At 48.4% G+C, this 27,308-nt stretch overlaps 7 protein-coding genes and 1 non-coding gene across 8 annotated transcripts; 3 read left to right on the top strand and 5 right to left on the bottom strand.

Moving 5' to 3' along the window:
- The first annotated feature begins 417 nt into the window (after positions 1 to 417).
- Positions 418 to 4,238, top strand: LOC112891497. Its single transcript, XM_025958378.1, has 3 exons — positions 418 to 1,243; positions 1,943 to 2,097; positions 3,667 to 4,238. Exons 1-3 carry the CDS (start codon positions 553 to 555, stop codon positions 4,024 to 4,026), a joined length of 1,206 nt encoding a protein of 401 aa, XP_025814163.1. The 5' UTR covers positions 418 to 552; the 3' UTR covers positions 4,027 to 4,238.
- A 202-nt stretch (positions 4,239 to 4,440) lies between these two features.
- LOC112891498 (classical arabinogalactan protein 10-like) lies at positions 4,441 to 5,410 on the bottom strand. Its single transcript, XM_025958379.1, has one exon. The coding sequence runs from the start codon at positions 5,123 to 5,125 to the stop codon at positions 4,691 to 4,693; it is 435 nt and encodes a 144-aa protein (XP_025814164.1). The 5' UTR covers positions 5,126 to 5,410; the 3' UTR covers positions 4,441 to 4,690.
- Positions 5,411 to 5,737: 327 nt separating this feature from the next.
- Positions 5,738 to 7,677, bottom strand: LOC112891528. Its single transcript, XM_025958413.1, has 3 exons — positions 6,809 to 7,677; positions 6,554 to 6,722; positions 5,738 to 6,472 (listed from the first exon to the last, which is right to left on the bottom strand). The coding sequence occupies exons 1-3, from the start codon at positions 7,586 to 7,588 to the stop codon at positions 6,003 to 6,005; spliced, it is 1,419 nt and encodes a 472-aa protein (XP_025814198.1). The 5' UTR covers positions 7,589 to 7,677; the 3' UTR covers positions 5,738 to 6,002.
- Positions 7,678 to 8,395: 718 nt separating this feature from the next.
- Positions 8,396 to 11,208, bottom strand: LOC112891722 (protein ABHD11). Its single transcript, XM_025958660.1, has 5 exons — positions 10,848 to 11,208; positions 10,436 to 10,674; positions 9,898 to 10,010; positions 9,167 to 9,307; positions 8,396 to 8,933 (listed from the first exon to the last, which is right to left on the bottom strand). Exons 1-5 carry the CDS (start codon positions 11,122 to 11,124, stop codon positions 8,675 to 8,677), a joined length of 1,029 nt encoding a protein of 342 aa, XP_025814445.1. The 5' UTR covers positions 11,125 to 11,208; the 3' UTR covers positions 8,396 to 8,674.
- A 57-nt stretch (positions 11,209 to 11,265) lies between these two features.
- TRNAL-UAG lies at positions 11,266 to 11,345 on the bottom strand. Its single transcript has one exon. It is a non-coding gene; the product is annotated as a tRNA-Leu (tRNA).
- Positions 11,346 to 11,466: 121 nt separating this feature from the next.
- LOC112895112 lies at positions 11,467 to 12,471 on the top strand. The gene is made up of 3 exons (XM_025962990.1): positions 11,467 to 11,854; positions 11,959 to 12,012; positions 12,096 to 12,471. Exons 1-3 carry the CDS (start codon positions 11,579 to 11,581, stop codon positions 12,327 to 12,329), a joined length of 564 nt encoding a protein of 187 aa, XP_025818775.1. The 5' UTR covers positions 11,467 to 11,578; the 3' UTR covers positions 12,330 to 12,471.
- Positions 12,472 to 12,487: 16 nt separating this feature from the next.
- LOC112895111 (sorting nexin 1) lies at positions 12,488 to 20,089 on the bottom strand. The gene is made up of 11 exons (XM_025962989.1): positions 19,948 to 20,089; positions 19,716 to 19,853; positions 18,909 to 19,044; positions 18,644 to 18,777; positions 18,118 to 18,189; positions 17,816 to 17,975; positions 13,992 to 14,125; positions 13,671 to 13,739; positions 13,515 to 13,594; positions 12,992 to 13,052; positions 12,488 to 12,910 (listed from the first exon to the last, which is right to left on the bottom strand). Exons 1-11 carry the CDS (start codon positions 19,957 to 19,959, stop codon positions 12,689 to 12,691), a joined length of 1,218 nt encoding a protein of 405 aa, XP_025818774.1. The 5' UTR covers positions 19,960 to 20,089; the 3' UTR covers positions 12,488 to 12,688.
- Positions 20,090 to 20,261: 172 nt separating this feature from the next.
- Positions 20,262 to 23,468, top strand: LOC112891885 (predicted GPI-anchored protein 58). Its single transcript, XM_025958884.1, has 3 exons — positions 20,262 to 21,017; positions 22,625 to 22,626; positions 22,793 to 23,468. Exons 1-3 carry the CDS (start codon positions 20,403 to 20,405, stop codon positions 22,917 to 22,919), a joined length of 744 nt encoding a protein of 247 aa, XP_025814669.1. The 5' UTR covers positions 20,262 to 20,402; the 3' UTR covers positions 22,920 to 23,468.
- Positions 23,469 to 27,308: the final 3,840 nt, after the last annotated feature.

The raw sequence follows: 27,308 nt of genomic DNA, 5'->3' as shown, positions 1-27,308 counted from the left end.
CTCAATGGCTAAATTAACTCGCTGCGCCGGAAATGTTTGGCACTTTAAACACCAGAACTAGTGGTACCAAATCCTAAATTAAGTTTCCAGTAATAAAAATCCTGTAAATGTAACAATCGAAACGTAAAAAAATAACATTCCTTTTTCTTTTCTTTTCTGAATATTAGTAAAAAATAGCATTCATCTGCTCATTCTGCCCCCACATAGTACGTTCTTTTCTCAGTAACCTGGCAGTGTCCATGGGTCAGACTTCAGAGCGATAGTAAAAACTATAGTACAGGCTAAACAAATCTTCCGGATCAAAGCAACATCCTTAACAAAAATCCAGGCACAACAGCATAAAAGGGCCGGCCGGACCGGGCCCACCATCCCCTCCGCCAACCTCGCCCGCACCCCAACGCCCCTCACTACCTCTCCTCCGGCTCCCACGCAAGCTCCCCCGCGCTCCCACTCCTCCGTCCCACGCCGCGCCCGCTCCATCTCGCGCCCCTCCCCGCCCACAAACACTCCCCCCAAACCCTTTGCCCCCGCGCGCGCTCCCGGTCAGCCCCCATGGGCAATTGCTCCCCGTCCCCGCGCCGCCGCCGACCGACGGAGCCGGGCTCCCCGCCGCTCGACGGCACCGTCTCCGCGCCCACGGTGACGGTCAACTCCATCTCCGTCTCCCCCTACGCGCTCGCCAGATCCCCCTCCGTCTCCGCCGCCGCGGTCGACGCCGAGGACGGGGGCGTCGTGCGCGTCTACGGCTCCGACGGCTGCCCCGTCGCGTGGCGCCTCCGCGTCTCGCTCCTCTACAAGGCGGCGGCGCCCCTCCACTTCACGCCCTCCGAGGCGGCCCCGCTCGGCCGCCCCGTGCTCCGCCTCTCCGCCGCCGACCCGGAGGTCTGCGGCACCGCCGACGAGCTGCTGCGCCAGGTGGACGCGCGCTTCGAGGGCAAGCCGCGCGTCGCGCCGCCGGAGAGGCCCCGCGCGGCGTCGCCCGCGGCCGCGGCCGCGGCGGAGGTCGCCGAGCTGGTGCGGCTGCAGCACCGCAGCGCAGAACGGCACCTCGAGGGCGTGGCGGCGAAGGTGGCGGAGATGGTGAAGAAGGGGAAGAAGTCCGGGAAGGGGAGGAGCGTCGTGGAGGCCGCTGAGGTCAGGAGGCTCGGCAAGTGGTACGGCGACGCGATGGAGGTGATGCTGGAGCACGCCAGGATGGAGGAGACGCTCATCTTTCCTGATATACAGAGGGCATCCTTTCCAGGTCGATTTGATTTGAGTTTGATCTTATTTATTTGTTCTGCATTGCGTTATGAGAGGTTTAGGACATTTGTTTGTATTTGTTTTCACATGATTTTGCACCTGAACGTCTCTCGTTGGCTGAGGTGCATTGGTGTTTTTGAGGATTTATGGGACGTGTTTAGCGTATTTCTGCACTCACCTTTTTCCTGTCGCACAAAAGCGTTGCATCTGCAGTTCGACAATTTGATCCCCGCCTCCATTTCTAGTTCCGATTCTATTTTGGGTGTGTTAGTTATTTTTGAGGAGTTGTTCACTCGTGCTGGTTAGTTTTGAGGAATTGGAGAATCTATTTAGGTAGATGAGATGGCGTGTCCCCTTTTGTTTCCCTACGTGTTCCTGTACTTTGATCTAAAGCCTGTATTCACCTATCCTTAGCTGTACAGGTCTCTCTTTGTTCTGATTGGTAAAGAAGCTTTCTCAAAATATTGTAATGTCGTGTACTAGAGCAAAGCTAAAACATTAGGCAGTTCCCAAGTGAAACAAACAAACGGGACTTTGTGAGAATCAGGCTCACTGCCTTCGATCATACCACTACACTAAATGCCAATCTTGGCGTCTTTGACCCTAGATATTAGTTGCACATTTATTTAAGCACCCAGTGGTTGCATCCTGATATGATTAGGTTGTAATCTAATCTGACGCTAAGTATTTTGTGTGACAGGGGTATGTGATAAAGTTAATGAGCAGCACGGCAGGCACCTGCCAATGATGAATGGAATCAAGGAGGATATAAAAACACTACTGACATTGGAATTAGGCAGCTCCCTATTCCATGAAGTGCTGGTCAACCTTTCGGTTCGCCTCAAAGCGTTGCAGGTACAAGCTCTGTGCATATTATATCAATTATCCAGTTAATTGCATCTGGTTGTGCTTCATCCGCCAAGAGCTTCATAATTCTGACTCTGCGTTGCTAACCTTTCTGGTTCAGAATATACACTAGTATTAGTCTTTCTGGTGGTTGAAGCTAGTATTTGGGTTTGAATGCCACGCCTGAAAGCATAGGCAAAGCACCATAGGTGTCTTCAGAAGCGTGCCATATGGCAACCACCTATTGTTTAGGATGTTGTTATGCAAACTTCACCTTTTGTAACTTGCAAGGCTTCTCTACTGCCTTCAGGCAAAAGTGACAGTTTGTTGGTATGGATGCTACCCTGTCCTAGTCTGTATCCCTTTAGCAAAATAACTGGACATGAGATATTCTCTAGAAAAGGAGTAGCCGAAAGTGATATGGAGAATGATGAGGGACCATTCACCATGTTACCCCAAGGATAAAATTGATTCCTTTCTTCCTCCTGTGGAAAGGTTTGTTATATTGCACTACTGTACACTTACACTTTTCATTGAAGTGGGAAGATCATGTAGGTCCTAGATAAGGACCACTTCCAACCTATTAAACTGGATCTGGGTTCATCACCATGGCTACTGCATACAGCTATCGTTGCAGTTCTACTGCATTGGTACTGTGTGCATGGGGAAGAGATGGAAAAGAAAAGTAGCTTGCAGCCTGTTTGATCTGTAAACTGGAACTGTTTCAGCAAAAAGGTTACATGGGAAATTTATTTTGTGTCTTGGAACTGAATAGGAATCAGCCACCTGGGTTTAGCATACAGCTCTCCTTTACATTGGAAATTTGGAGGGTGTGTAGTAAAAGTTGAGGGGAGAAAGTAGGGTGCAGCCTGGCCCAAGCAATTGAGAAATGTATCGCTTCGCATGATAATAAGTTTTCAACATTCTATGCTCATTACAGCTGGCCCTATTCCACATGTTCCTACCAAGCCTTTTAAAAGACTTTGGCCTAGGTCTTTAGACCATTTATTGAATATGGTGCAATCATCATGGGCACTTCCGTTCCATGGATGCTTCATCTCTTTGGTTTTTGACTTGTGACACCATGCAGAAATGCTTGTTCCAATCTGGAGATTTGGTGATTGCACTTACTGTGTGGCCTATGTTTCTTTGAGCTGGTTACTGATAACATTGGTTGATATGATCAGGCAAAATTAGCCATCAAGTTGGCTAAGAATCATCTAAGAAACCTTTGACCCTTAGCTTCCTTTGAATTTGTTTTTTTTAATATAGTATTGTGAACCCGTGCATATATACTTGTATGGATAACGAGAAACTTGTCAGTAGAATTTCCTAATTATTTTGAAATGAGGTCATGCAGTATGATTAGATATGGATCTGATTTTGTAAATCATCAATTGATTGCTACTGGTACTTTGGCTGGTTACCAAATGTCTGTCAGCAATACCAAACTCTTGTCTGGATTTTTAGCTACACTACAACAAATTACCTCAGAAGCTGTTGCAACTCCTAGGCAGTGAGCTCTGTAACTTCATATCTCTTTCTTCTCATGTTTGTTATATATCTGATATGCGGCAGGATCACACAAAAGAACACTTCAAGGAAGAAGAGAGTGACATGCTCCCACGGTTAGAAGGAGTACGGCGGATGCAGCGGGAGGAGGGGAAGGTTTCTGACAAGTCTAATTCTGCATGGGCTTCAGAGGCGTTAGCTACAATGGAGGTGACACACTCGAAGCTCTTCCCCTTCTTCATGACCGGTCTCCTTCCTCAGGAGGCTGTGCAATACTTAGACATCATATGCCGATGCACGAAGAACACGCGGCATCTGGTCTCCATGCTCAGATCCCTTGCAGAGCGTCTGGAAGACGCGAACCCGTCAATTATACACAACAACCCCACTAAACTGTACGAGCATCTCCTTGTAAAATCCCCATAAGCCTCAAACCTCCTCTGTGCAGCGACTCGGAATGTTCCACTTAAGTTGTGAATGCTAACCTCTTCTTTTCTTGTCTGGAGTGCAGCTAATGTATTTCGGGTATTTGAACGATTGTGAAAGCGTGTATAGCTTGTTGTGTTATCCCCAGCGTGTGTAAACTACACGGCAAAAAGAAGGAAGTGATGGAAATGGGCATGATTGTTTCTGATCTACTCTTACTGTAGCAGATTGTTTCCAGGTGTTTGCTGCTAATCTGATTCACAATGAAGCATGTTGCCATGCTCACGGCTTCACGTGCTCAGATCTGATCTCGTGATCATGTACATGTATATGCATGTATGCAGTAGATCTGCAAAGACCCTTTTAGGTTGACTTGAGATATTCATTTTATCCTTTATTATTACACAAAGAGAATCCAGATTGAGATCGTAGCATCCTGTATCCCGGATCCATGGTAACACTTCATCGTTAAAAAGATGTTTGTTTTGTTGGGTTAATTGGTAACGTGAGACATTGAAACGAGAAATTCAAGACATCTGCAAAAAACAATGAAATCTCGAAACCATGTCCGATCTGGCGAACATTGGTTGACGCTACAAATATGACACCACTTCAGGGATCCTTGCTACCGCAACTAATTCAGATACCTGGCTGATCAATAGCCTCAGAGCAGCATCAGGGCCACCATGCCTGCGACGGAGGAGAAGGCGGAGGTCCACGAGGAAGACGCAGCCGGCGCGGCGATGCTACGTTGCTCAGAAGGCGCTATCATGGCAGTGACCACCGGCGAAGTCGATGACGCCGCGCCAGGCGGCGTGATACCGGACGACGGAATCGTCGCGCCATCAGCAGGCGATGACGGCGCCTGGGCGGGACCTTCGGGTGGGAAGGACCGCGCCTTCGGCGACGGAGCAAGGTGGTGCGCCTTGGTCGGCGGCATGGCGGGCGAGCGCCCCACGGGCGCTGGTGCCGGAGCTAGGCGGTGGCGCCTGGCGCCAGTCCACGGCGCGTCGGCCACTGACGCAGCCGGCGCCGCAAGCACGGCGGCCACGAGGAGGGCCGTGAGAATACAGAGCCTTCCGCGCGAAGCCATGGCCATGGGAAGTCGGGAAACCTGCTGTCACGCTGAAAGATTGAAGTCTAATAATGGGAAAGAGGACAGATTGACAGAAGAAGAATGGTTCCTGCTGATCGAGGAAAGCTTGATCATAGGGGCATGAAGCACATATAGGAGGCGTTGAACGTGCATTGCATGGAATGATGGAATGGCAAAGATTCTGTATGCAATGCAAGTATGGTAAGAGTGAATACGATATGGCGAAATAGCGCGGCAGCGGATCGCTGCTCCTTTGCTTCGGGCATACCACGAAGGTTCGTATTGCTACCTGACCATCCGTAAATGATTTGTATCATTTCCTTCTTTTTTCCGCGATCATATGATTAGAAATTCAGAAATATGTCCTATTTCGTCGTGTTTACCTCGAACTATTTATGCTGGAATTCGCAATTCGAGCACTTTGTTGAACTTAAGGTTAGAAATCAAGCCCTTCTTGTTATTTGATCCTACCAAATCCGCCGAGCCTCTAATAATACTAGGTTGCAAATGTGCAGTGTTCAAAACAAACCCAGAGTAGAAACGGAGCCTCAGTTACAGCTCACACCAGAGAGCGGAAACATATATAACATGTATGCATGGAAAGTGCAATGCAGGTAATGAGGAATTGATATCTGGCATTTGTTTCAGACACGATACATATTATAGTCTTTTGTAGTAGACTCAGCGACAAGTTTACTAGATTACAACCTGCACTTGAGCATATTTATTGACATCGCGAATCAAAAGAATACAAGGCTAGCACAAGGCATGAAGTGATGCCTGTTCACTTTTCAGATTCTACTCACAATCTCACCTGGAAATAATGTCTCATAATAGACCAACATTTTTACCGAAGTGGCCCATAAGCTCTCGAAATGCACTAGCTGCAGTCTTCAAAGTTTTCATCACTTGCAAGGTGCAGAATCTCCTTCACCTTGCCAAAGATCTCCTGGATCTGCTTCCTAGAGTGCAGAGGAGAAGGGTACATGCACGCGCACTCCAGCCGCCCGTCCCTAATCGAGTCGAACACGCCGATCGACGGACCGATGCCGTGCACGGTGGCGCAGCAGATGCAGTCCTCCACGCCGGCCTTGCTCCGCAGCTTTGTCACGTCGGCGGCCACGGGCTCCTCGAACACGGAGACGAGCGCCGTCCGGAGCGCCCCGGCCGTCGTCAGCTGGGGGTTCTCGATGGCCCGGCACATCAGGAAGTTGAGGTCGCTGATGTCGGTGAGGTGCTTCTTGCCGGCCTTGGCGTTCGTGTACGAGTCGTGGCACCTCTTGGCGAGCTCCCACAGCCCTTCCTCGCCGTGGATCGCGTGCGTGTTGGTGATTGCAGAGTAGAAGAACCCTGCGATGCAACGCTGAGACATTAATGGTGGTACTAGCACTGGCAGCATTTAATACGCTCATCATTGGGGATCACCCTCACCAACGTTGTGATCGTCCAAGGCCGGCTCAAGAAACTTGCGGCAGTTGATGAGGGTCACGACGGAGTACGTCTCCTGCTGGCCGCTCTCCAGCTGCTTCGACTGCCGCGCGGCGAGCATCGTCGCGGCGGCCATGGCGGAGCAAAGCCTCACCCCGTTCTCCCTGCACGCCTAGGGGACATTGAGCTATGAGTCAATATGTGTGTCCAATGCCATAGGAGTTTGGAAGTCCTGGAGTAACACAGGCTTGAACCCACATCGAGCAGCCTCGTCGTCTCGTCGCGGCCGAGCCCGAGCCGCAGCATCTGCGTCGACCTCTCCGTGCCGGTCTCCACGAACGGCAGCGTGGACGTCCGCAGCCCGTTGATGGAGTAGCCAACCATGTCCAGCCCGCGCGCCCAGAACGGCTTCCAGGTGTCCCGCTGCGGGATCCTCTGCTCCAGCGCGGCCGCCGCCGCCGCGTCCTCCGGGACGCGCTCCCCCTCACCCTCCTCCCCGCCGCCCAGCAGCGCCACGAGCTCCCTCGCCAGCGCGTTCGCCGCCGAGCGGTCGCACGCGGTCGTGTGGATCCGGACGAAGAGCGCCGCGCCGCCCGTGGCGGGTGGGAGCTCGTAGAGCGTGGCGAAGAGCACCGGGGCGTCGTCGGAGGACTCGGGGTCGGCCCACGGGTTGCGGTTGAGCTCGTGCTCAAGGAGCGCGTGGAAGTCGGCCGCGGACTCCGGCGCGGGGAGCGGCTCGAGCGGGAGCAGCGGTGGCGGAGGCGGCGCGGCTGGGGGAAAGGCGAGCGTCGGGCCGGATGGGGTGGTCCGGATGCGGGCGCGGAGGACGGGGTGCGCGTTCTGGAGGGAGCGCAGCGCGGCCTGCGCCGCCTCCGCAGCCGCATCGGCGCCGCGGGCGAGGCGCAGCGCGAGCAGCGTGGTGCCGGTGCCGCCCGGCACGGCGCGGCACCAGCTGTACTCCGTGCCGCCCGGCGCGCGGGTGCGCCACTCGGCCGCGTCGTCGAGCTCGGCGCCCGCGCTGCCGCTCGCGGGATCCATCGAGGCAGAAGGGAAGGAAGCGCCGCCGCCGAAGCTGCTGCTCCCGCCGCAAGTGCGCGTGTGAATTTGGATCGGAGACGGGGAGATGACGTGCTGGATTGGTGGTTGTGGTCTGATGTGGCGGGGGGACGGTGGCGCTTGTCGTCTTCCTCGTCGGCTCGCCAGTCAGCACCTCGTTCCGTGGCCGCCTCTGCTGATGGCGAGTCGACGAGGCGTGCTGTCGTGCTCGGCATTAGCGGACTGGGAAAATGGCGCGAAATTCGCAGCTCCGGACAACAGGCCCGTGCCATGCCGATGCCGTCGTCCTGCGAGGCTGCGGTGCGGGGGTGACACGATCACGAGCAGAAACTCGAGTCCTCCTGCCGTGTTGCTGCGGACTTGAAGCAGCGAATGGTTCATGGCTCGGCGACGTGGGATCAAATCCACCGTCTTGGTGGCTTGCTCTGATCGGTTCGGCGAGGGAAGCGTGGCCTGCGCTCCCAATCACGTGCTTCCAAATAGGGTTCCCGTCGCTGCACTCGACAGCGATTAGTCTCTGCCACTCGAATGCTGGACCTGAAATTCTGAATGGCAACGCGATCGCTCCTGTGTCCTGTCCAACAATTTGCAAATGGAAGATAGGAAAAGCACGAATGAACCTGCGGAAACGCAGCGCCCTGGTGCCATCTGAAATTCTGATGCACTGCCTCCTATCAAGTCATCACATGAAATCAAGGGAATCATATGCCAAGTCTATGCCATACATCTGCTACATCAATTCAATGTTTGAAAAGAGAAAGAACATTTCTTCTTGCAGAAACAATGCACTTTAATCCAATGATCTTGCTACATCAATTCAATGTTTGAAATGGAGCGACGTTGAAACAATGCAATTTAATCAAATGATATTGCAAAAACAGAGCTCTGGGCTCTAAATATTTTTTCCTCTCTTATTGACAGAAGGTGCAGGCGTGTTGTCAGAAAAAGAAAGAAAAGAAAAATGCAAGGAGCTCTCATTCGGCAATAAAACGAGACAAGAAATCCTATCCATTCGGTCATCAAACTTGACATGTGATACTGAGTGAAGGTTCCAGTTGAAAATATTGCTCAATTTTTAACGGCTGACAGGAAGTTAGGCGCCATGATCTCAAGCAGTCCCTTGGGGTTGTCCACATGAACCCAATGGCCAGAGTTGGGTAAAACGTGAAGTGACACCTTCCCTGCATCAGGCTTGGACTCCCTCTTTGCCAATGCTTTTAGCCTTTGAACATCATCAGGGTCCCATCGGTCGCTGCGCTCTGCTTGTACCATTGAAATCTCCAAATCGTTAGGTGGGTGCTCCAGTAGTTCCCAGTAGCTCCTTTCCCTTAAAATGAACAATAATTCAACTCAGCAACATAATTTATAACAAAACATAGGCATAATCTATAACAAAGCATAGGCGGCAGGCCTGCCTGATGTTATTATTCATGTCAACAGGAACTTCTTGACCTCATGCATAATACACACAGTTACATGAAAACTTCACTAGTTGAAGATGGACGAGGAACATGACAGGGAAACAGGGAAGGAGTCTACTCATTAGCAGTAAAAACTTACCTGTAAGAGTTAAACATGTCTATGGCAGCCTGAAGATCGAAAGCCCAGGTCACATGATCATTGTCCTTCTTTAAGTTGCTGCCAATCCATTCTGAAAGAGACTTCGAAAATCCAAGGCTGAGCATGTGGTCGACAACCCACCTGGTGGCATGCAACAACCGAATTAGCAGACACATGTAAAGCATTTAACATGCAGTTCCAGAGGCGGTTCATGCTAAACATCCAGAAACGTCCAAAATATTTCCTATCCTTGAACTGATTGAATAGTACAGAAAAAAAAACATTGATGCTTCAGGCATCAGAACATATGTAAGTTTTCAGTGGATTACGATTCTGCTTGACTGTTACTCAGAATGATTATAGATTTGATGAAGCACCAGAACATAGGCTCCTGGAATTTACGTTTCCCTTACTTCAAACCACTATCAATTATGAACATCGACAAAACAAATCATCCAGGACACATGACTTTTTAAGTTGATAAACTTGCTGTTAAAATACCCAAATTTTGCATCCATCCACATCTTCTCTCCAGTCTCCACACGGTTACAACCTATGGTTTTAAAATAGTATAGTTTTCGCAATTTATTCTTCATTTGTTCCATTATTCTCTCTAAGTGTGTGCTGTTTCAGAGTTTAAAGTCAGAATCCATATAGCTATATAAATGCATCAGATGCATCAGGGAGCAGGAATGACTAAATCTCAGCAAGGGAAGGGACAGAGATAGTACTTGCGTGATGGAAGGGAAGAAGGAAGACTTGCTAGCGTTTGCAAAACCCTTTCGACTTCACCATCACTGTTATCTGTTACTACTTGTCCAGGGACAGAATCTAGGACCCAGAGCTGTTCTGCATCAAAGGAAAATAACATAGCATTACAAATCATGACCTCGTATCCAGTAAGATGAACTGTAGGCAAGAACAATTGCAACCACAATCCCACAATAAAGAACTTATGTACAGAAATGAATCATAACATGAAATTGTCTGCAACAGTTATACATTCATGACAGAAGAAGCAAAGAAAACTGTCTGTAACCGTTCTGTTATGTAGATTCAAATCCCAAGTACACGAATCCAAAGAAATGTGCTTAGTCTTAGCCTATAGGAGCGTGAAATTCCAGTTACAATCTCAATTTAGTTATCTCAGCATTGCTAGTTAACCACTGTGAGCTATTATTTCCAATTACTGAATCAAAACAATATGTAAGGATTGCAGTAGAACAATCTTAGAACAACCTGTGCTGAAACTGAAATTAACGATCACACCTGTTTGGGAAGAACGGCCGCTTCTCCATACACACCACGCGAGCAGCTCTCTGCAAAATCTAGCGCGACCTTTCCACCCATAGAGTGACCCACAACAACATCCGGCCACGGCCAGCCACGAGCTTTGACCAAATCAGCAAGGTCCTTCGCGGCAGTCGACATGTTGTGGGGCGGGTCGAACCCCTTAATCCCGGCCGACCTGCCATGGTTCCTCAAATCCACGAGAACCATCCTCCACTCTGCACACGAATACACACGAACGCCATACAATTCAGTTGTACAACTTCCTGACCTTCAATAGAAATCGCTAAACTATATTTCGATGGGCAACATGTGCACTATAGATAGCAATGGAAATCAAGGGAAATTAGTGTGCTCATTGCATCAGAAAAAAAATGAGAGCAGCGTATACCGTCTGAAGGGGAGCGGTTTTGGAGTTCAGAGGCGAGTGTGCGCGAGAAGGAGCGCCAGTTGCGGCCCGAGCCAAGGAGGCCGTGGAGGACGAAGGCGGTGGCGGTGGGCGGCTTCTCGGGCGACAGCTGGATCTCGTCGAAGGCGAGGGTTTCGGTCTGGTGGGGGGCGTCCGAGTGGACGGGCGAGGAGAGGAGGAGGCGACACGGAGAACACCCGGAGGAGGGCGAAAGGAGGCGCGAGCGGAGAGAGGACGAGGCCCGGAGAGACGCCGCCATGGCCGATCGCTTCGCGCGAGCCCTGGCCACGGCCGCGACGCCGATGTAAAGCAGCAGAGATGGTTGCCGAAGGCTCCAACAGTTCAGAGTTCAGACCCCACAAAAGAGGAAAAAAAACAAAGAAAAAGGAACAGAAAAACTTGACAGCTGTGGGATTTGAACCCACGCCCTTTCGGACCAGAGCCTAAATCTGGCGCCTTAGACCACTCGGCCAAACTGTCACTTGATGGTACCGAGCCTCTTTGAAAGTAATTAAACAAATGTACCAGGATGGTTTCACAAGCGGCAGCTGCGACTGCGACTGGGATGTTGGGCGGACCACACACCTCGTGAGGCCGAGCAGCTCGCTTCAGACATCAGCTTATCCCTTCGTGTGCTCGTGTCCTGACGAATGAACACCCTCCTGCTGCTGCTCTCCTTCGGTTTGCTGTCCTGAAGGCAACTGCAAGGCAAGATGTTGCTGACCCGTCTACCCAGCTCTTCCTGTTCGTCGACGGCGCTGCAGAGGCATGCATGCACCGGCAAGCCCCTCTTCCGCGGCGCCGGGTGCTGGAAGAAGCGTGAGAGGCTCCCCGGCTTCAGAGCCAGAGTGCCCGTCAAACCGCCGTGCGCCGCGGCAGGGAAGGGCGGCATTGTCCCGGCCGGCGACGACGACGACGGGGTCAGCCTCGGCACGGTGAAGCTGCCCGGCAACATCGACATCGCTCGCTTCGAGAGCTTACTCTTTCAGGTCAGCGTTCCTGCCTCAGAAGGCAACAGACGCCCATGCATCGAGGCCATCGACATAGCTGAAACTCTGAAACTGACCGAATTCTGATGCTGTTTCACTGGCAGTGGGGAAACAGCCTCTGCCAAGGCGCCACCCTGCCGCTTCCGGTGCCTCTCAAGGTAGGAAAATAAAAGGAGAAATGTTGATATGGCTCGTTGCTCGAGATTTCTTCACCTGATGGCAGATCTTCGTGTGCAATCAGGTGGACAAGGTCGAGGGCGGGATCAGACTAGGGTTCATCGCAGTGGAGGACGGCGCGACGCAGACGCTGGTTTACATCGATTGCCTGGTTTCTCAGGCTCCGGACGGCACCGGGCCGGTATTCCGAGCGATCAGGAACGGTCCAATGAAGGACAAGGAGCCACCTGGAGAGCCCAGGATCATGAGAAGCCTCCTTGAGGCTCTCCAGAAGTGTATTCAAATTGCGCGAGTTTGATAGTGTAAATGGCACACGGTGAAGGGCTGCAATTCCCTCCTCTGTAGTTACTGAGAGCCCATTGAATCCTGTTATTCTAGTTCTCTCTTGAGCACTTCAAGAAACTGAAGATATAAAGTTACTTTGAGAAAGTTACAGGAAATAGCACCATGGTCCAGTATTTCTTCATCATTGATTATCATTATTACGAGATTCCAGTAGTTATGTCAAATTGTCAACTGATCCAAGAAAAGAAGACGGTTACACATACTCGAACAGGAAGAAATGCTGTCTGACTGAATCTAATAGCTGGATCATCTCCAAACATCACTTTTAAGTATACAGGAATCAGTGTCAAAACAGGCCAGGAAAAAAACAGCCTAAAACTCAACTTGTGATGTCGAACAAGCTTCCAGCTTTGGGAGGATGCTGCGCCATGCATCAGCAATGTCTTTAGCTAGCTTAGCCTGCCCTTTGGCAAATTCATGGAATGCAAGTCCGATATCAGCTGTTTTTTGCTCCTGGAAACGACCGAGTTCTTCATTCATCAGTCTAACTATGTGTTCAAACTTCTTCGTAGCCTCCTCGCTATCTGCTTTCAACTGTAAGAACAACAAGACATCAGCGGACAAGAACTCTAAACTTCATCCACAACAAGAATTCCTCAATGAAAATTAACTTGCCTCTCTAAACTCTGATTCTGCTTCAGCATACTTCTCGGGGTTCATGAACTTCAATTTTTCACTGCAGTGGAAACAGCATTAGAAAGTCCTCAAGGCTAACCATGGGATCAGCACTATACAAATACTCCCTCTGTTCCAAATTATAATTCGTTTGACTTTTTTGACCCCAAGTTTGACAACTCATCTTATTCAAAATATTTGTTCAAACATAGTCATATTTAAGTCATTCTTGAAGAACTTTTATTAATAAAGCAAGCCACAACAAAAGAAGTGATATTTTGCACAAATTTTTGAAAAAGACGAATGGTCAAACTTGGAGTAAAAAAAGTCAAACGAATTATAATTTGGAACGGAGGGAGTAGATATGGAATCCTTTTTTGGTTATCAGGACCCTGATTGATACATTGCCAACTAGAATGTACCACAAAATGTAAAACCACTGGATCAGCATATTTATTCCTGATTAGTTAACATTCTTCAAGACTGGAAAGGAAAAAAGATAACTAGAGTCCGCAACACATACAGGTTAAGCTCCTTATACTTCCTCTCCTGATCCAAATCAAAGTGCTGCCTGAAAGCATTGGCTCGATCCATCATAGTGGCCTGTTTGAACCCAATTTAGTTAACATTTCTTCAATGTTACAAGATTGCATACAGATGCCAAGATAAAGATCCTCACTTTTATTGATTGCACAGCACGGACATAATCTTTCAACGGCTCTTCAAAGTTAAAGAGAAGGTTGTCTGCCTACAGTAACAGCATGTCAACATCGTTAGGTCCTAGAAACTTAAATTGTTTTTTCTCGAACACGCAGGAGATCTGCGTATCAATATATTAAGAAGAAGGTGGGTGGGAACACCCAGAGTAGAAACAAACCCCCTTACACATAAACTATCTCTCTAAACCCTTAAAAAACTTTTTACCAGACCCAAGAGAAACTTAAATTGTTACATATGGTAGTTAGCACTAAGTAGTACTATGTCAGAGTATAATGGTTACCTCTCTTTGCAGTTTTATTGATAACATCTCTGACTTGGAACCAACTTCAGAAAACACCTTTTCCATTACATCTCCTTCACAAGCACCCAAAAGCTTAATCGCCTTTCCGAACTCCGCCAAAGATTGCCCAAGTTCTGATCAATGAAATTCAGAATTGTGTAACTCATCTCGCTATCCAGGTAAACAAAATTTCACACCCAAAAAAGAAAATTGAGGTTTTATTGATGGTCTCTGGATGCATGTTCATGCGCCTTGTGATATCCCACTCCAGGTCAATTGTTTTTTTTTCAAAAAGAAACTAAATCTAGAGCAAGCATTTTTTTTTTATACTGAAATTGCATTGTTGAATTTGTTCAAACCAGTCTCACAATGAAAAAAAAAATCTGCAAACTTGCTAGGTATTTTATAACTATGAAAAACTGAATAAACGGAACACTGCCGTTGCCGGTCCCAAGCCCGCGATGAGAAAATGTGGAGGGTTGTGTTAGGTTTGGCGAACCAGCGTAAAAAATCAGCCACTCTAATGGAAATGAAACCCATAAGAAATTCGTTGGGGCGTAACCCTCTTAGCGACGCGCTACATCGGAACCCGGGTGTGGTGTTAAATGGGCAAGGGCCGGGTCGTCTTCCCCTTAGGGGCGCGTCGTATCGTGATCCGGGTACGATGATAAGTGAGCAAGGGTCGGGTCGTCGCAGCCTCTGTGGCGCGCTACATCTGCGCCCGGGTGTAGTGAAAAATGAGCAAGGGTCTTCGCATTTCTCTCGACGGGTGCGAAGGGTAAGGAAGCTAGCCGAGCCAACTAGGATTCGTCTAGGTAGTTGGAACGTAGGGTCTCTAACAGGTAAGTTAAGAGAGCTAGTCGATGTAGCAATCAGGAGGCGTGTAAATATTCTATGCGTGCAGGAGACTAAATGGAAGGGCCAGAAGGCGAAGGAAGTGGAGGGTTCTGGCTTCAAGCTTTGGTACACGGGGACAACCTCGGGTAGGAATGGTGTAGGCATCTTGATCGATAAGAGCCTTAAGGATGGAGTTGTAGATGTTAGGAGGCAAGGCGACCGGATTATCCTAGTGCGGTTGGTTATTGGAGATTTGGCTCTGAATGTGATCAGTGCCTATGCTCCTCAGGTAGGTCTTAGTGAGAGCTCCAAGAGTCAGTTCTGGGAAGATCTTGATAGCATGGTTAGTGCCGTGCCTATCAGTGAGAAGCTCTTCATAGGAGGAGACCTCAATGGCCATGTGGGTGCGACTAATGTAGGATATGAGCGAGTACACGGGGGTTTCGGGTATGGTAGTAGGAACGAGGGGGGGGAGGATGTTTTGAATTTTGCGTTGGCCTACGACCTGCTGTTAGCGAATACCCTCTTTAGAAAGAGGGAGTCCCATCTAGTGACCTTCCATAGTGGACAATACTCGAGCCAAATCGATTTTATCCTTGCTAGGAGAGAGGATAGACGTGCCTGCTTAGATTGTAAGGTGATACCTGGGGAGTGTGTTGTCCCCCAACACAAGCTTGTGGTGGCGGATTTTCGTTTTCGGGTACGTGCCCACCGGGACAAACGTGCCAAGATTGCGAGAACGAAGTGGTGGAAGCTTAGAGGGGAAGAGGCTCAGACGTTTAAGGAGAGGATGCTAGGCGAGGGGCCTTGGGAAGAAGGAGCAGATGTAGATGATATGTGGCTAAAGATGGCGACATGTGTTCGGAAGGTGGCCTCAGAAGTGTTTGGTGTGAGTAGGGGAGGCAAGCAGGAAGTGAAAGAGACTTGGTGGTGGAATGACGAGGTGCAAAGGGCTATTAAGGAGAAGAAGGAGTGTTTCAAACGCCTTCACCTCGACAAGAGCGCAACCAACATCGAGGGATATAGATTAGCGAAAAGGTCTGCAAAGCGAGCTGTAAGTGTAGCGAAAGGTCAGGCTTTTGATGACCTGTATCAACGGCTAGGTACGAAGGAAGGAGAGAAGGACATTTATAGGATAGCTAGGACCCGCGAGAGGAAGACAAGGGACATAAACCAAATCAAATGCATCAAGGATGGGACAGGTCGACTTCTGGTGAAGGATGAGGAGATCAAGGACAGATGGCGAGAATACTTCGACAAGTTGTTTAATGGGGAACATGAGGGTCCTACCTTCGAGTTGGACGACTCATTTGATGATACCAACAGACGCTTTGTGAGGAGGATTCAGGAGGCAGAGATCGGGGAGGCTTTGAAGAGGATGAAGGGAGGTAAAGCGATGGGTCCCGATGGCATCCCCATTGAGGTGTGGAGATGCCTGGGCGAGAGGGCGGTAGTATGGTTAACTAAGCTTTTTAACCTAATTTTCCAGTCAAACAAGATGCCGGAGGAATGGAGGAGAAGTATATTAGTACCGATCTTCAAGAATAAGGGAGATGTTCAAAGTTGTACTAACTACCGGGGGATTAAGCTAATGAGCCATACGATGAAACTTTGGGAGAGGGTTATCGAGCATCGTCTAAGAGGATTGACAAGGGTGACCCAAAACCAGTTTGGGTTCATGCCTGGGAGGTCGACCATGGAGGCGATTTTCTTAGTACGACAGTTGATGGAGAGATATAGAGAGGAGAAGAAGGACTTACACATGGTCTTTATTGACCTAGAGAAGGCGTATGATAAAGTACCGAGAGACGTCATGTGGTGGGCCTTGGAAAAACACAAAGTTCCAACTAAGTATATTACCCTCATCAAGGATATGTACAAGGATGCGATGACTTGTGTTCGAACATGTGATGGCGATACCAGTGACTTTCCAATTAAAATAGGACTACATCAGGGGTCAGCATTGAGCCCTTATCTATTTGCTTTGGTGATGGATGAGGTCACAAGGGACATACAGGGTGATATCCTTTGGTGTATGCTCTTTGCTGATGATGTGGTGCTAGTTGATGAGAGTAGGGTAGGGGTTAATATGAAGTTAGAGCTGTGGAGACACACGTTAGAGTCGAGGGGGTTCAGACTGAGTAGGACCAAGACCGAGTATATGATGTGCGACTTTAGCCCGACTAGGCATGAGGATGGGGACGTTAGCCTCGAAGGTCAAGTGGTGGCCAAGAAGGATACTTTCCGGTATCTAGGATCAATGCTTCAGAAAGATGGAGACATTGATGAAGATGTTAGACATAGAATTTCAGCCGGGTGGTTGAAGTGGCGGCAGGCTTCGGGCATCCTCTGTGACAAGAAGGTGCCACAGAGGCTAAAAGGTAAGTTCTATAGGACGGCGATTCGCCCAGCGATGCTATATGGTGCTGAATGTTGGCCTACAAAAAGGCGACATGTCCAGCAACTGAGTGTAGCAGAGATGCGTATGCTGCGCTGGTTCTGCGGGCATACAAGAAGGGATAGAATCCGGAACGATGAGATTCGAGATAGGGTCGGGGTGGCACCTATCGATGAGAAGTTGATTCAACATCGGTTGAGATGGTTTGGACATGTACAACGGAGGCCTCCTGAGGCGCCGGTGCGTAATGGAGTTCTAAAGCGGGGCGATAATGTAAAGAGAGGTAGAGGTAGACCTAGACTAACTTGGGGCGAGACGGTTAAGAGAGACCTTAAGGAGTGGAATATCGCTAAGGAATTAGCTATGGATAGGAGCGCTTGGAGATTAGCAATTAATGTACCTGAACCGTGACCTTTGTTACTTTTTGTTTAACCCCTAACCCTTCCTTTGGCTTGTGTACTTTTTGTGTTTCTTATTCTTGTTTTCTGTGGGTTTCATCTCTAGCCTACCCCAACTTGCTTGGGACAAAAGGCTAAGTTGTTGTTGTTGTTGTTGTTGAAAAACTGAATAAACGGATCAACGGATATACCTCTGTGTCTTTTCACAAGACGGTATGCTTGTTTCTGTGCCTCTGCTAAATGATTTTCTAGCTCAAATATGTAATTTTTAAGCTTCTCATATTCAGGGGTAGATTCCTCCACCGGCTTTTCTTTTCCCAGAACAACATCGCTGACTTTTGACTGTACATCCTATAAGAAAATGGAGACATGATTGTTAATCAGCAAATGCAATGTCAATACTGAGAGGGATGGAGGGAGGTCAGAATAATGCTATTTATAATCCTGCAAATAAGAAGCATGAACGTCTCACTGGACATATGGGAGACAGTACCTTAAACATCTGTAAGAAATCTGCTGGTTTCTTAAAAATGCCGGTCTCATAAGACCTTGCCCTATCCATTTTCTGCTTCATGCAAAGGAAAAGGAAACATGAGCAGAAGATCAAAACCAACAATAAATTATTTAGTCACAAGAATGAGATATATGTAAGCATGGAGTCATGGATATAGAAAGATATAAGACAAGCAGACAACCATCAAGAGAGCACGAGCCCTGCAAGGTACAAGGATGCAAAAGACTATTATAGAGTATGAAGTTGAATTATATGAGACAATTAAACGATCAGACCTTCACAACTTTTGGTATCTGACTGACTTATTTATTTATATTCTGGAGGAAATTTCAGCATGAAATCAAACAAAATGAACAATAGACATTTCCCTAAAATAGTACAATACTTTGGTTTCAAGAACTATGGTTTATGAAAAGAAACTTAATAAAACACAATATAATTATCATAACATAACAGTAACCAGAAACAATGTAGCATTCTTCTGCTGCATGTTGAAATATTTTACCTCTTCATCTGCCTGCAAAAATACCCTCAAGACTTCACTTTGCTTGAGTTCAGGGTGTGAAGCTATCCTGTTAACGAATAAGTCCAGAGCTTGACGCCGCAATTCAATGAACTCCTTGCTAAACCGGAATTTCTCTGATGGCAAAGAATAAAAAAACCCAGTAAGCAACACACAAGTCATTAGCACAATTGTTCAGCAATCCAGAGATTTCCTGTCCCAAAAGATTAAAAAACATTGTTACGAAAATCACAATTTGGGATCTTACCAACAGCATTCTTCTCTGGAAGGGGAGGTATAAAAATGCCTTTGTACCTCTCAGCAAGCCTATCATGCAACCATTCGAAATCACTATAGCGACGAATAACAATTTTCTCTGGTCCCTCAAATTCAGGCAAGTTGGTCTACAGAAACAAAATTGTGGAAAATCAACAAGTGTTGGAGGTAAAAAAAGTGCATAGTCGTTAGCACTTAGCATTTCTTTACAAGTTTACCATGCAATTTGAGCAATACATCATTAAGTTGCTTAGATGGAAGATTGCATCTAATTACTGTTTTGATTTCTTATTGAAACTCAAATACAATTTTTTCACAAATTCCAACTTACGACCACCTTTAAAGTCGTAAAACTAGTGCCTTCATATTGTCCTGATGCTACATATTTTGTTCTTCTAGCCCGCCGATTTCAATGTTCGGAAACACAATTCAATTCTCCACTGTTTTCTTTATCCAGTAAATACTTTACTGATAGCTCTACTGGTTACATGATTTCTATCAAACACTCTACTCAAATCTAGAAGGACAGAAGAGTTTTCTGACCAACGAACTCCAATTAATACTGGATGACAACAGATATTAGCTCCAGATCTATATAAGGAAGTCACAACCCAAATTTAGAGTTCACTGATCCAGCTCTTATACCGCAACACAAACTGTGCAAAAACAGCTCTAAGATTCGGCAACTCGCACGAGTATAAGGAAAACATTAACTCGAAGAGCATGTTGCTAAACCAATCACTAAACCAGGAGCAACTGATGACTTCGCGGTTTGGCAGCCGAGACCACACCAGATTACCTTGGTGATGACGCGGTAGGAGATGTAGGCCTGCACGCCGGTACCCATCTTGACGGGATCCGTGACGTAGATCGACAGGAACGGCGCCCCCGCCGCCGGCGCCGCCGGGGCCCGCGGGCTCTGCGACGGGCTCCTCTCCTGCGAGAGCCCCCATAGACAGATTCAGCGCCAATTAGCAGCCGGGTGAATCAATGGTGAAAAGCGCGGTAAGAGAAGCGGGTCTTGTGGTTACCGGCGAGATCATGGCGAGCTTCGCGGGGAAGCCTCCTCCCTTCCGTGGTGCGGCACGGCGAAGCGACGGGAAGAAGAGGACGACTTCGGAAGAAAGGGAAAACGATTATTTTTTCCGATTCGATTTTCCGTGGGTACTTTTTGTCCAGATGGTTTGTTATGGGATTACGCTTTGGATGGGTTGGATCGGCGGTATTCTCTGGACTCTGGACTGGGCTCAAGAGTGGCTCGTCCAAGACCGGAGCAGTCCAAACGGCCCGCGGCCCACCCGTCGTCTTCTCCAAAGGGCTTGCTCCGCCACAGATTCGTGGACCCCAAGTCTGGATCGGCACGCCTGCCATTAATTACTCGCCGATCACCTGCGCTCTCGCCGCCGTCTCGCCACCTCCCACCAGTGACGTGACGTCTCGCCCACCCTCACACCGGCACACGCGACGGCACACGCTCAGCTCAACCATGGAGCGCGCGCGCCTCAAGAGCTCCCCCAGCTCCGAGCGCTTCCTCGGCTCCTTCCTCGCCCCCGCAGCCGCCGGCGACCAGTCCGCCTCCACTGCCTTCGAGCTCGACGAGGACGACCTCTTCTCCGCAGGATCCGGCTCGCCCGAGCCGCCGCAGCCGGTGCGGCGCCCGCTCATCCTGTCCTCCGTGCGCCCCGCAAACCCTAGCCCTCTTCCCCGTCTCCGCAGCCCGCCGGAGGGCATCCTGGACGCCCTACCCGAGCGCCGCCGCTCGCCGCCTCGGTCCTCTTCATCGACGTCGTCGTCCCCCGCTTCCCCTGCCGCTGCCCCTCCCCGCATGATCCCCGCCGTCCCCCGCCCGGCGCCGGCACCGGCGCCGCATGTGGCGCGGTCTCTGCCGGTCAATGTCCCTGCGGCGCGGATGCACAAGTCGCCGAAGGTGATGGGGGGAAAGACTTTACGTTTTCCCCTCTCCTCCCTGGATGAGGACGACGAGGAGATGCTGCCGCCGCATGAGATGGTGGCGCGCGCGCGGGCACGGGAGTCGCCGATGACGACGTTCTCAGTGCTGGAAGGAGCCGGGCGCACGCTCAAGGGACGGGACCTCCGCCAGGTACGCAATGCAGTGTGGCAGAAGACTGGATTCCTCGACTGACCCGTGCCATTTGCACTGGCCAGTAGCCTTAAGATAGATTCAAGTGATTGAATTTATATGTCTGGGCATCTTGTTGAGTACATCATTGATTGATGATGGGGTGTTAATTTTAGTCACACCTGAAAAACATATCTGTTATACTAGTACTTTTAAACTTTCGATTCAGGCAGTTAAGTTGCCGGTATTGGGATATTTGGTTTGGCTTGAGAATCAATGTATATCGTGCCTGCGTGCCTCTATGTGTTAATTTACTGCGATAAATAAGGTATTAGTTTTTAGCTGAGTTCAACATTTATTTACTTGAGGTTCAGTTTGTGTAAATTGGTGGTGGTGGTGGTGGTGCGGTAGGGGAGTGAAGAGCATTGGTTCAATTTTACTGATGCCTTTTTTTTGGTGGTCATTAGTTCTTAGCTTATTATAACCCCTCTACAGCCTGATTCTTCTGTGAATTCTAGGCTTTCTAAAGAAGCTGTAACCTTAGGGTGTGAAGATTTCGTAGATGAATAGCTTGTTCATGTGTGTGTGTGTGTGTATTATATGGGTGGGGGTTAATCTGGATAGTATCTTGTTTTACATTTTTGCTTAAGTCTGTTTTTCAGGCTGGATCTTACTACTTTGTACATATGTTGACATATTTGAAAATTATGTTTGGAAGCTTTAGTTTCTTTAATGTACTCAAGGGTCAAGACTCGAATTCAGTGAACATGAATGAACCAAAAGGAAGACATTCATCAATTATTATAGTTTAGGACCTACGGAGTACTGCATACTGTATATTCCTATTGAACAACAGAGTCAAAAGTCAAAATGTTTGTTCTCTGTTGGTTTTTGCTTTTCCTTAAAACTGGTTCAGTCACTTATAAGTCAACCACACAAGTTTTCATTCTAGATAAATGGAACACTGTGCAGGATCCTAGTTTGTTATATGCTTGAATGAGTGCCGTAGTGCGGTAGTGGTAATCAACAAAAAGAATTGTCGCAGAATAAAGTGGAATACTTCCCTGCATATTTCAGGTCTATTTCTGAGATTCTGAATATTTCAAAGAAATCATGGACTTGGTGCTGAAATGGTTATAGAATAGAAGAAACTACACCTTAATGAACTCCATGGCTTCTCACTAGATTGAACCAAAAGAAAATAGTAGGAATGCTTGCTACCACATCCCAGCTATGCCAGAGGAATGGGTTGAGTATATATTCATAGAAAATCCTTCTGTCTTGGCTCTTTTCTAATCAAAATATCTGATGATTCTCCCACTAGGGCTAGATGGAAAACAAGATCTATATATGCAAGGTACCCTGTCTGCTTTGATTTTTAGAGAAGCCTACCCTTGCCAAATGCCCAAAAGATACTGTATTCTGGTCACTGTTCAGATCTCAGGCCCAGCCCATACCAATGATAGATTTGAACATTGTTTTTTCTCAAATGTGGATTTATAAATTCTTTACTGAGGTTCAATTTTTAATACAATAGCAAATCAATTAAAGAAGAAACTACAATGTGGTGGCCAGTTTAGCACTGCATTGTTCTTTATCTTCTCAATGGACTGGTGTCATGAATTCAGATGTCAGTCGAGAAAGGAAAAATAGGGCGAAAGTTTTGCGCAAAACACTGAATTAGGAAGGGGGGGTGGAATGGTAAAACTTGGATACATTATTTTGAGTTTCAGATAAACAGACAAATACAGGACAGCAATAAGTTGGACGGCCAAATTCTTGCTCTTTCTACACAGTCAAAATTCTCTTTGCTGCACCATCGCTGTGCTGTACACAGACCTCAGTGCAGCCATGATAGAGCTGGAACAGCTGGCTGGATGGCTCCAGGGCCATGCTCCTTGCAAAGAGAATCGCCAGCACTGAATTTCAGCATCTGTAGAGATTTCAAGGCTGGTCACAGCGGATGAAGAGATTTGGATTGAACCACCATTGGCAGGAAAACGATAATACTTGGAAATTCTTGGTTTCACTGAGCCTCGTCTGAACTCCACATGCTATGACTCTCTTGGTGATGGCTGTGTTTGGGTGTAGAGAGTGTGCCTGTACCCAACTTGAGACCATGACAGTTGACAACTGCATCCAGCTTAGCTGAAGAATCAACTGTGAATGGTGCACTGAGCGGGCCGGTTCAGTTGTCAAATAAGCAGACTGGTGTCGTTGTCAGGTTTCAGAGTCAAAGGCTTGACGCATAAAATGGCCAGCTCTTAGCCGTTGACGCAGTGACATTCAGAGCAGCTAATTGGCTTACATGGCTGCAGTTCGTATGAAGTGTCAGCGGATGTATTGTGCAAGACAGCCAGCGGATTTTATTTTGACGAGGACTGTAAGATTTTGTTGAACATTGACTTATACTGTCGTTTCCTGTAACTTAAAATTGCTTCCAGTTATTAATTTTTACAGAGTATACTAGTGTTCTTGTTTGCAATGAAAGGAAAGGAAATACATTGCTGAATGCAGTGGTTGTTCGTCAAGTAATGGTGAATCTCAGGCTGTCAGAATTAGAATTGGTGTCCTTCCTCTAAAATCAGAAACCTCCATGATTTGATCGATTGCTCTATGGGAAGGACTTTAGCCTTTGATCACTTCTTTATGTATATGGTGACTGGTAAGTATATGTCCTCGCGATGCAGTTGTGGCGTTGGCTTCTTCCTCATTGTGAAAGCAAACAAAGTAACACAAGCCAACGAGGGGAATTTCCTGCTTGATTGCGCTATGAGCTATGGCTCTATATGCTGGTCCAGTCGACCAGTGAATGCACCGCGTTTGTTACTGTCTGCTGCCGGCTTCACACCTGGCTTAAAAATTTTCAGGGATACTCCGGAGCGTGGCTTTTGCAAATCTGGAAAACAAGCAGCAAACTACGTGTAGCTGTCAGAAACAATGGTCCAGCGCTAATTCTTATTTAACTTCCTAAAACTGCTTCATGTTGTGAGGTTTGACACATGATTTACTAGTGCTCTTGCTTGCAATGAAACGAAAGGAAATGCAATGCTGGATGAACTGGTAACTGGTTGCTGATCAGATAACGGTGATTCTCGTGCAGAACCGGCGTGCTCTCTCCAAAGCTAGAGGAATAGAGAAAGCTCCTAGATTCGATTGATTGTTCTGTGAGGACTCTAGCCTTTTGATCGCTTCTGCATGTATACGGTGACTGGTAAATGTGTCCGAGCGATGTAACCGTGGCGACCTGTTCGTTCTTCCTCGATGGGAAAGCAAAAACAGAAGACGAAATGAAAAAAGGACGCGAATCTCCTGCTCTTGTTCTGCTTTATGCGTTTCTACGCTGTTTCAATCGAACAATGCACGCATTCCTACTAGTTATCGCCAGGTCCCCACCTGGCTAAACTTTTTGCAGACCAACTCCGAACGCGTCGCTTTTTCCAAGTATGGAAAGCGAGCCGACCGGTTCTCCAAGCTTGGCAAGATTCTCGCGACGGTGCCATCGCGCTGCACGGGTGACGCCAAAGCAGGCACAGTGATCCCGGATAAGCAGCTGCATGTAGCCGCTGTTGACTCGCGGCCCGTGTGGCGACCGTGTCATCGCGCGGTCGCCGTCGGCTCGGCCGCGCGCGGCGCGCAGCCGGCACCGGGCCGCGTGGCTCCCGCCCTCCCCGTCCCCGTCCGGTCCAGGTCCGGCGCGCGGAGGAGGCTCAGGCAGGTCCCACCGGTTACCGGGCCACGGGGAGCACCGCACCGCCTCGCCGCGCACATTGACCGCAGCAGTAGAGCTGCCCCCGCGCGGCGGGCACGGCACACGGCGGGTCCTGCCTGCCGGCGCCCGCGCGATCGGCTCGGCTCGGCGTCCATCGGCGGCAGGCAACCCGTACGCCAGCGCGCGGGGGGGCGCACGTCGCGGTCGGGGTGAGCTGGTGCCGGCTGGTAACTCCCATCTACGAGTACCCCCCACTACGGCGGAGTAAACGGGTAGGACTCGGTCCCGGCTCGATCGCTGTCTCGCGGAGCGGGAACAGCAGTCGTGCCCGGCGTCAAGGCGACATGGACACCAGTGGTGGCGCGTCCGGGGTCGCGTGCCCGACCGCCCAATCCTACCCCGAGTCGTTCGCGTTCAATTCTTGCTTCTTTCCTTCCTAGTAGGCTGTTTTAAGGATCGATCGGCCGGGTCGGCGAACCAGTCCGTTGACACGTTCCGCGCCGCGTCATCATGAGCTACACTTACGAGGCACGTCCACGGTAATTATGGCGCGGTTATACTTTAGTATTGCTTTATTACTGTCAGTGGGCATTACGACGCAGCAGCACTTTGCTTACGAAAATTTCGTAGCAACCTCCGAAATGTGGTGAGCTCAACGAGTGAGAGTTGGTTTAGCGTTCAAGAAGATGAGGGGCGCCCCAAGCCCCCAACGCTGGATCCGCCTCCGATCCCAGTGGATAAGCAATCTTTTAACATCCTTGGAAGACCACATATCTGCCTTGTTAGAAACAACAAAAATAGCATCGAAAAAAAAAACTAAATACCATGTGATCTTATTGCCTAACAAAAGATGTTTGTTCTGATAAGATAATTTAAAAAAAATATGTTTTCTCCGACAAGAATTCAACTACGAAAGATGATCTTATTGCCTAATAAAATTCAAAGTCTCCAAACATATTACGAAAAGTGTGTCCTATGAATTTAACAGAAAACATGAAAATTTAGAAAAAGGAAAAGAGATGAAAAGGAATTAGGAAAAGGGGGAAACATGAAAACAGGTGTTGTATAAATCCATCCATATATTTCGTTAAAAAAAATATTTACCAATTACCGTTGTCGCTATATTAAATCATCTTTCGTAGGATCACATTGCCACATAAATATTACCAAAGGTGCCTTTGAACCTGAATCATGCATGTGTCTTTGAACGAAAGGAGAAAACGCTCCACTTTTATCTTTATTATTAAAATCAGACATGGTTTTGGCATCGAGATAAGATATCGAGGTGAGCAGCCGAGCACCAAGTTGGCTGGGCTGGGAGCACCATGGCTTCCTTGGCCACCGGACAGGTCTGGAACTAGGACTAGTTCAAAGTACTTGATACTCTTGGATGCGGTTGTATTGTGCTTGTGATTCGGTAGAACACCACTGGTTCATCAGGATACGCCCTCGATTGACTTGTCAAAAGAGCCCCAAGAGAAAGAGATGGAACGCGCGCGCGGGGGACCTTGAACCCAGCGGAGAGAGAGCGATGACCTGCGAAGCACGTAAAATATGTTTTGGTCGAAGACCTGCGTGCGCGGACGCGGTTTGCTGCCGGGGTGAAAGGGAGCCTAGGCAAGATGGCACGGCGGCTGGATGGAGGAGCACTCTCTGGCACACCCGCCGACGTACGGCACAGAAAAACTGTTGGTGCTGGCGTGCCACTTGCATTGCAAGTTAGACGTCCCTCTGGAGTAGTAAGCAATCTCTTCCCATTCCTGGCTTCTGTGGAACCTTTTTCCTTTTGAAACGCTTGCTGTGGAATCTGATAGAGTAGATGAGAGCAGTAGCTGAATTGTTTTCTTTTAAAACGTTATCGTCTCTTTCTGTCGGTACTGCAAAGCGTCAATCTACGCGCACAAAAAAATCACACTACAGGCATTTCAGACAAAAGGTAACTTTCGAGTTTAATAGGCCGGCCGGCCGGCCGGCAAATTAAAGCAGAAGTCTACATACATAAGTAGGAGTAGAAGTGTTCGATTTCTTTTCTAATTCCACTGCAGTACAAAAGTTAGCTTTTCGAGTGTACTAACTTGTCAACAATGCTGCTTCCAGACAGGTGGTAGGTGCTGTGAGGGCACGACGAGCACGTCCGAGGTTTCAGTTGGATTTCCTCTTCCCTTCCCCTGAGCACTTCAGAATCTAGAGTATCGAAACCTAGAGAAATGCAGCCAGACATAGAGGTTGCAGGCATGTTGTCAGTAACGGTATGGACAGCAGGACTTATAGGAGGAGACCTCCATTTCCTTTTTCTTTTTCATATAATCAGTTTTATCTAGAGTGTGACTAGGACCTCACGCCAGATTCAACTCGAAGTTTTATTCGATTTTCTCCTTTTGAATGAATAGTATTGTGAACAGATGCAAAACGTGCAGCACAGAGCATGGAACGAGTCATGCCAGGAAACGAACAAACAACCCCAAGGACCATTTCGTGGGCGATTTGGGCACCCCAACAGTGGTGGCTACTATCTACTGCTCACAGGTGCTCTCTCAATCAAAACTGAAAAGGAATAGTCATCATCAATGTGTGGCAACACGGATGAGAACAGCCGTCTC

This window comes from Panicum hallii, chromosome 5 (assembly GCF_002211085.1).
Source record: "Panicum hallii strain FIL2 chromosome 5, PHallii_v3.1, whole genome shotgun sequence".
Classification (NCBI taxonomy): Eukaryota; Viridiplantae; Streptophyta; class Magnoliopsida; order Poales; family Poaceae; genus Panicum; species Panicum hallii.
Note: the sequence above shows the minus strand (reverse complement) of the source record. Positions and strands in the feature narration are given on the sequence as shown.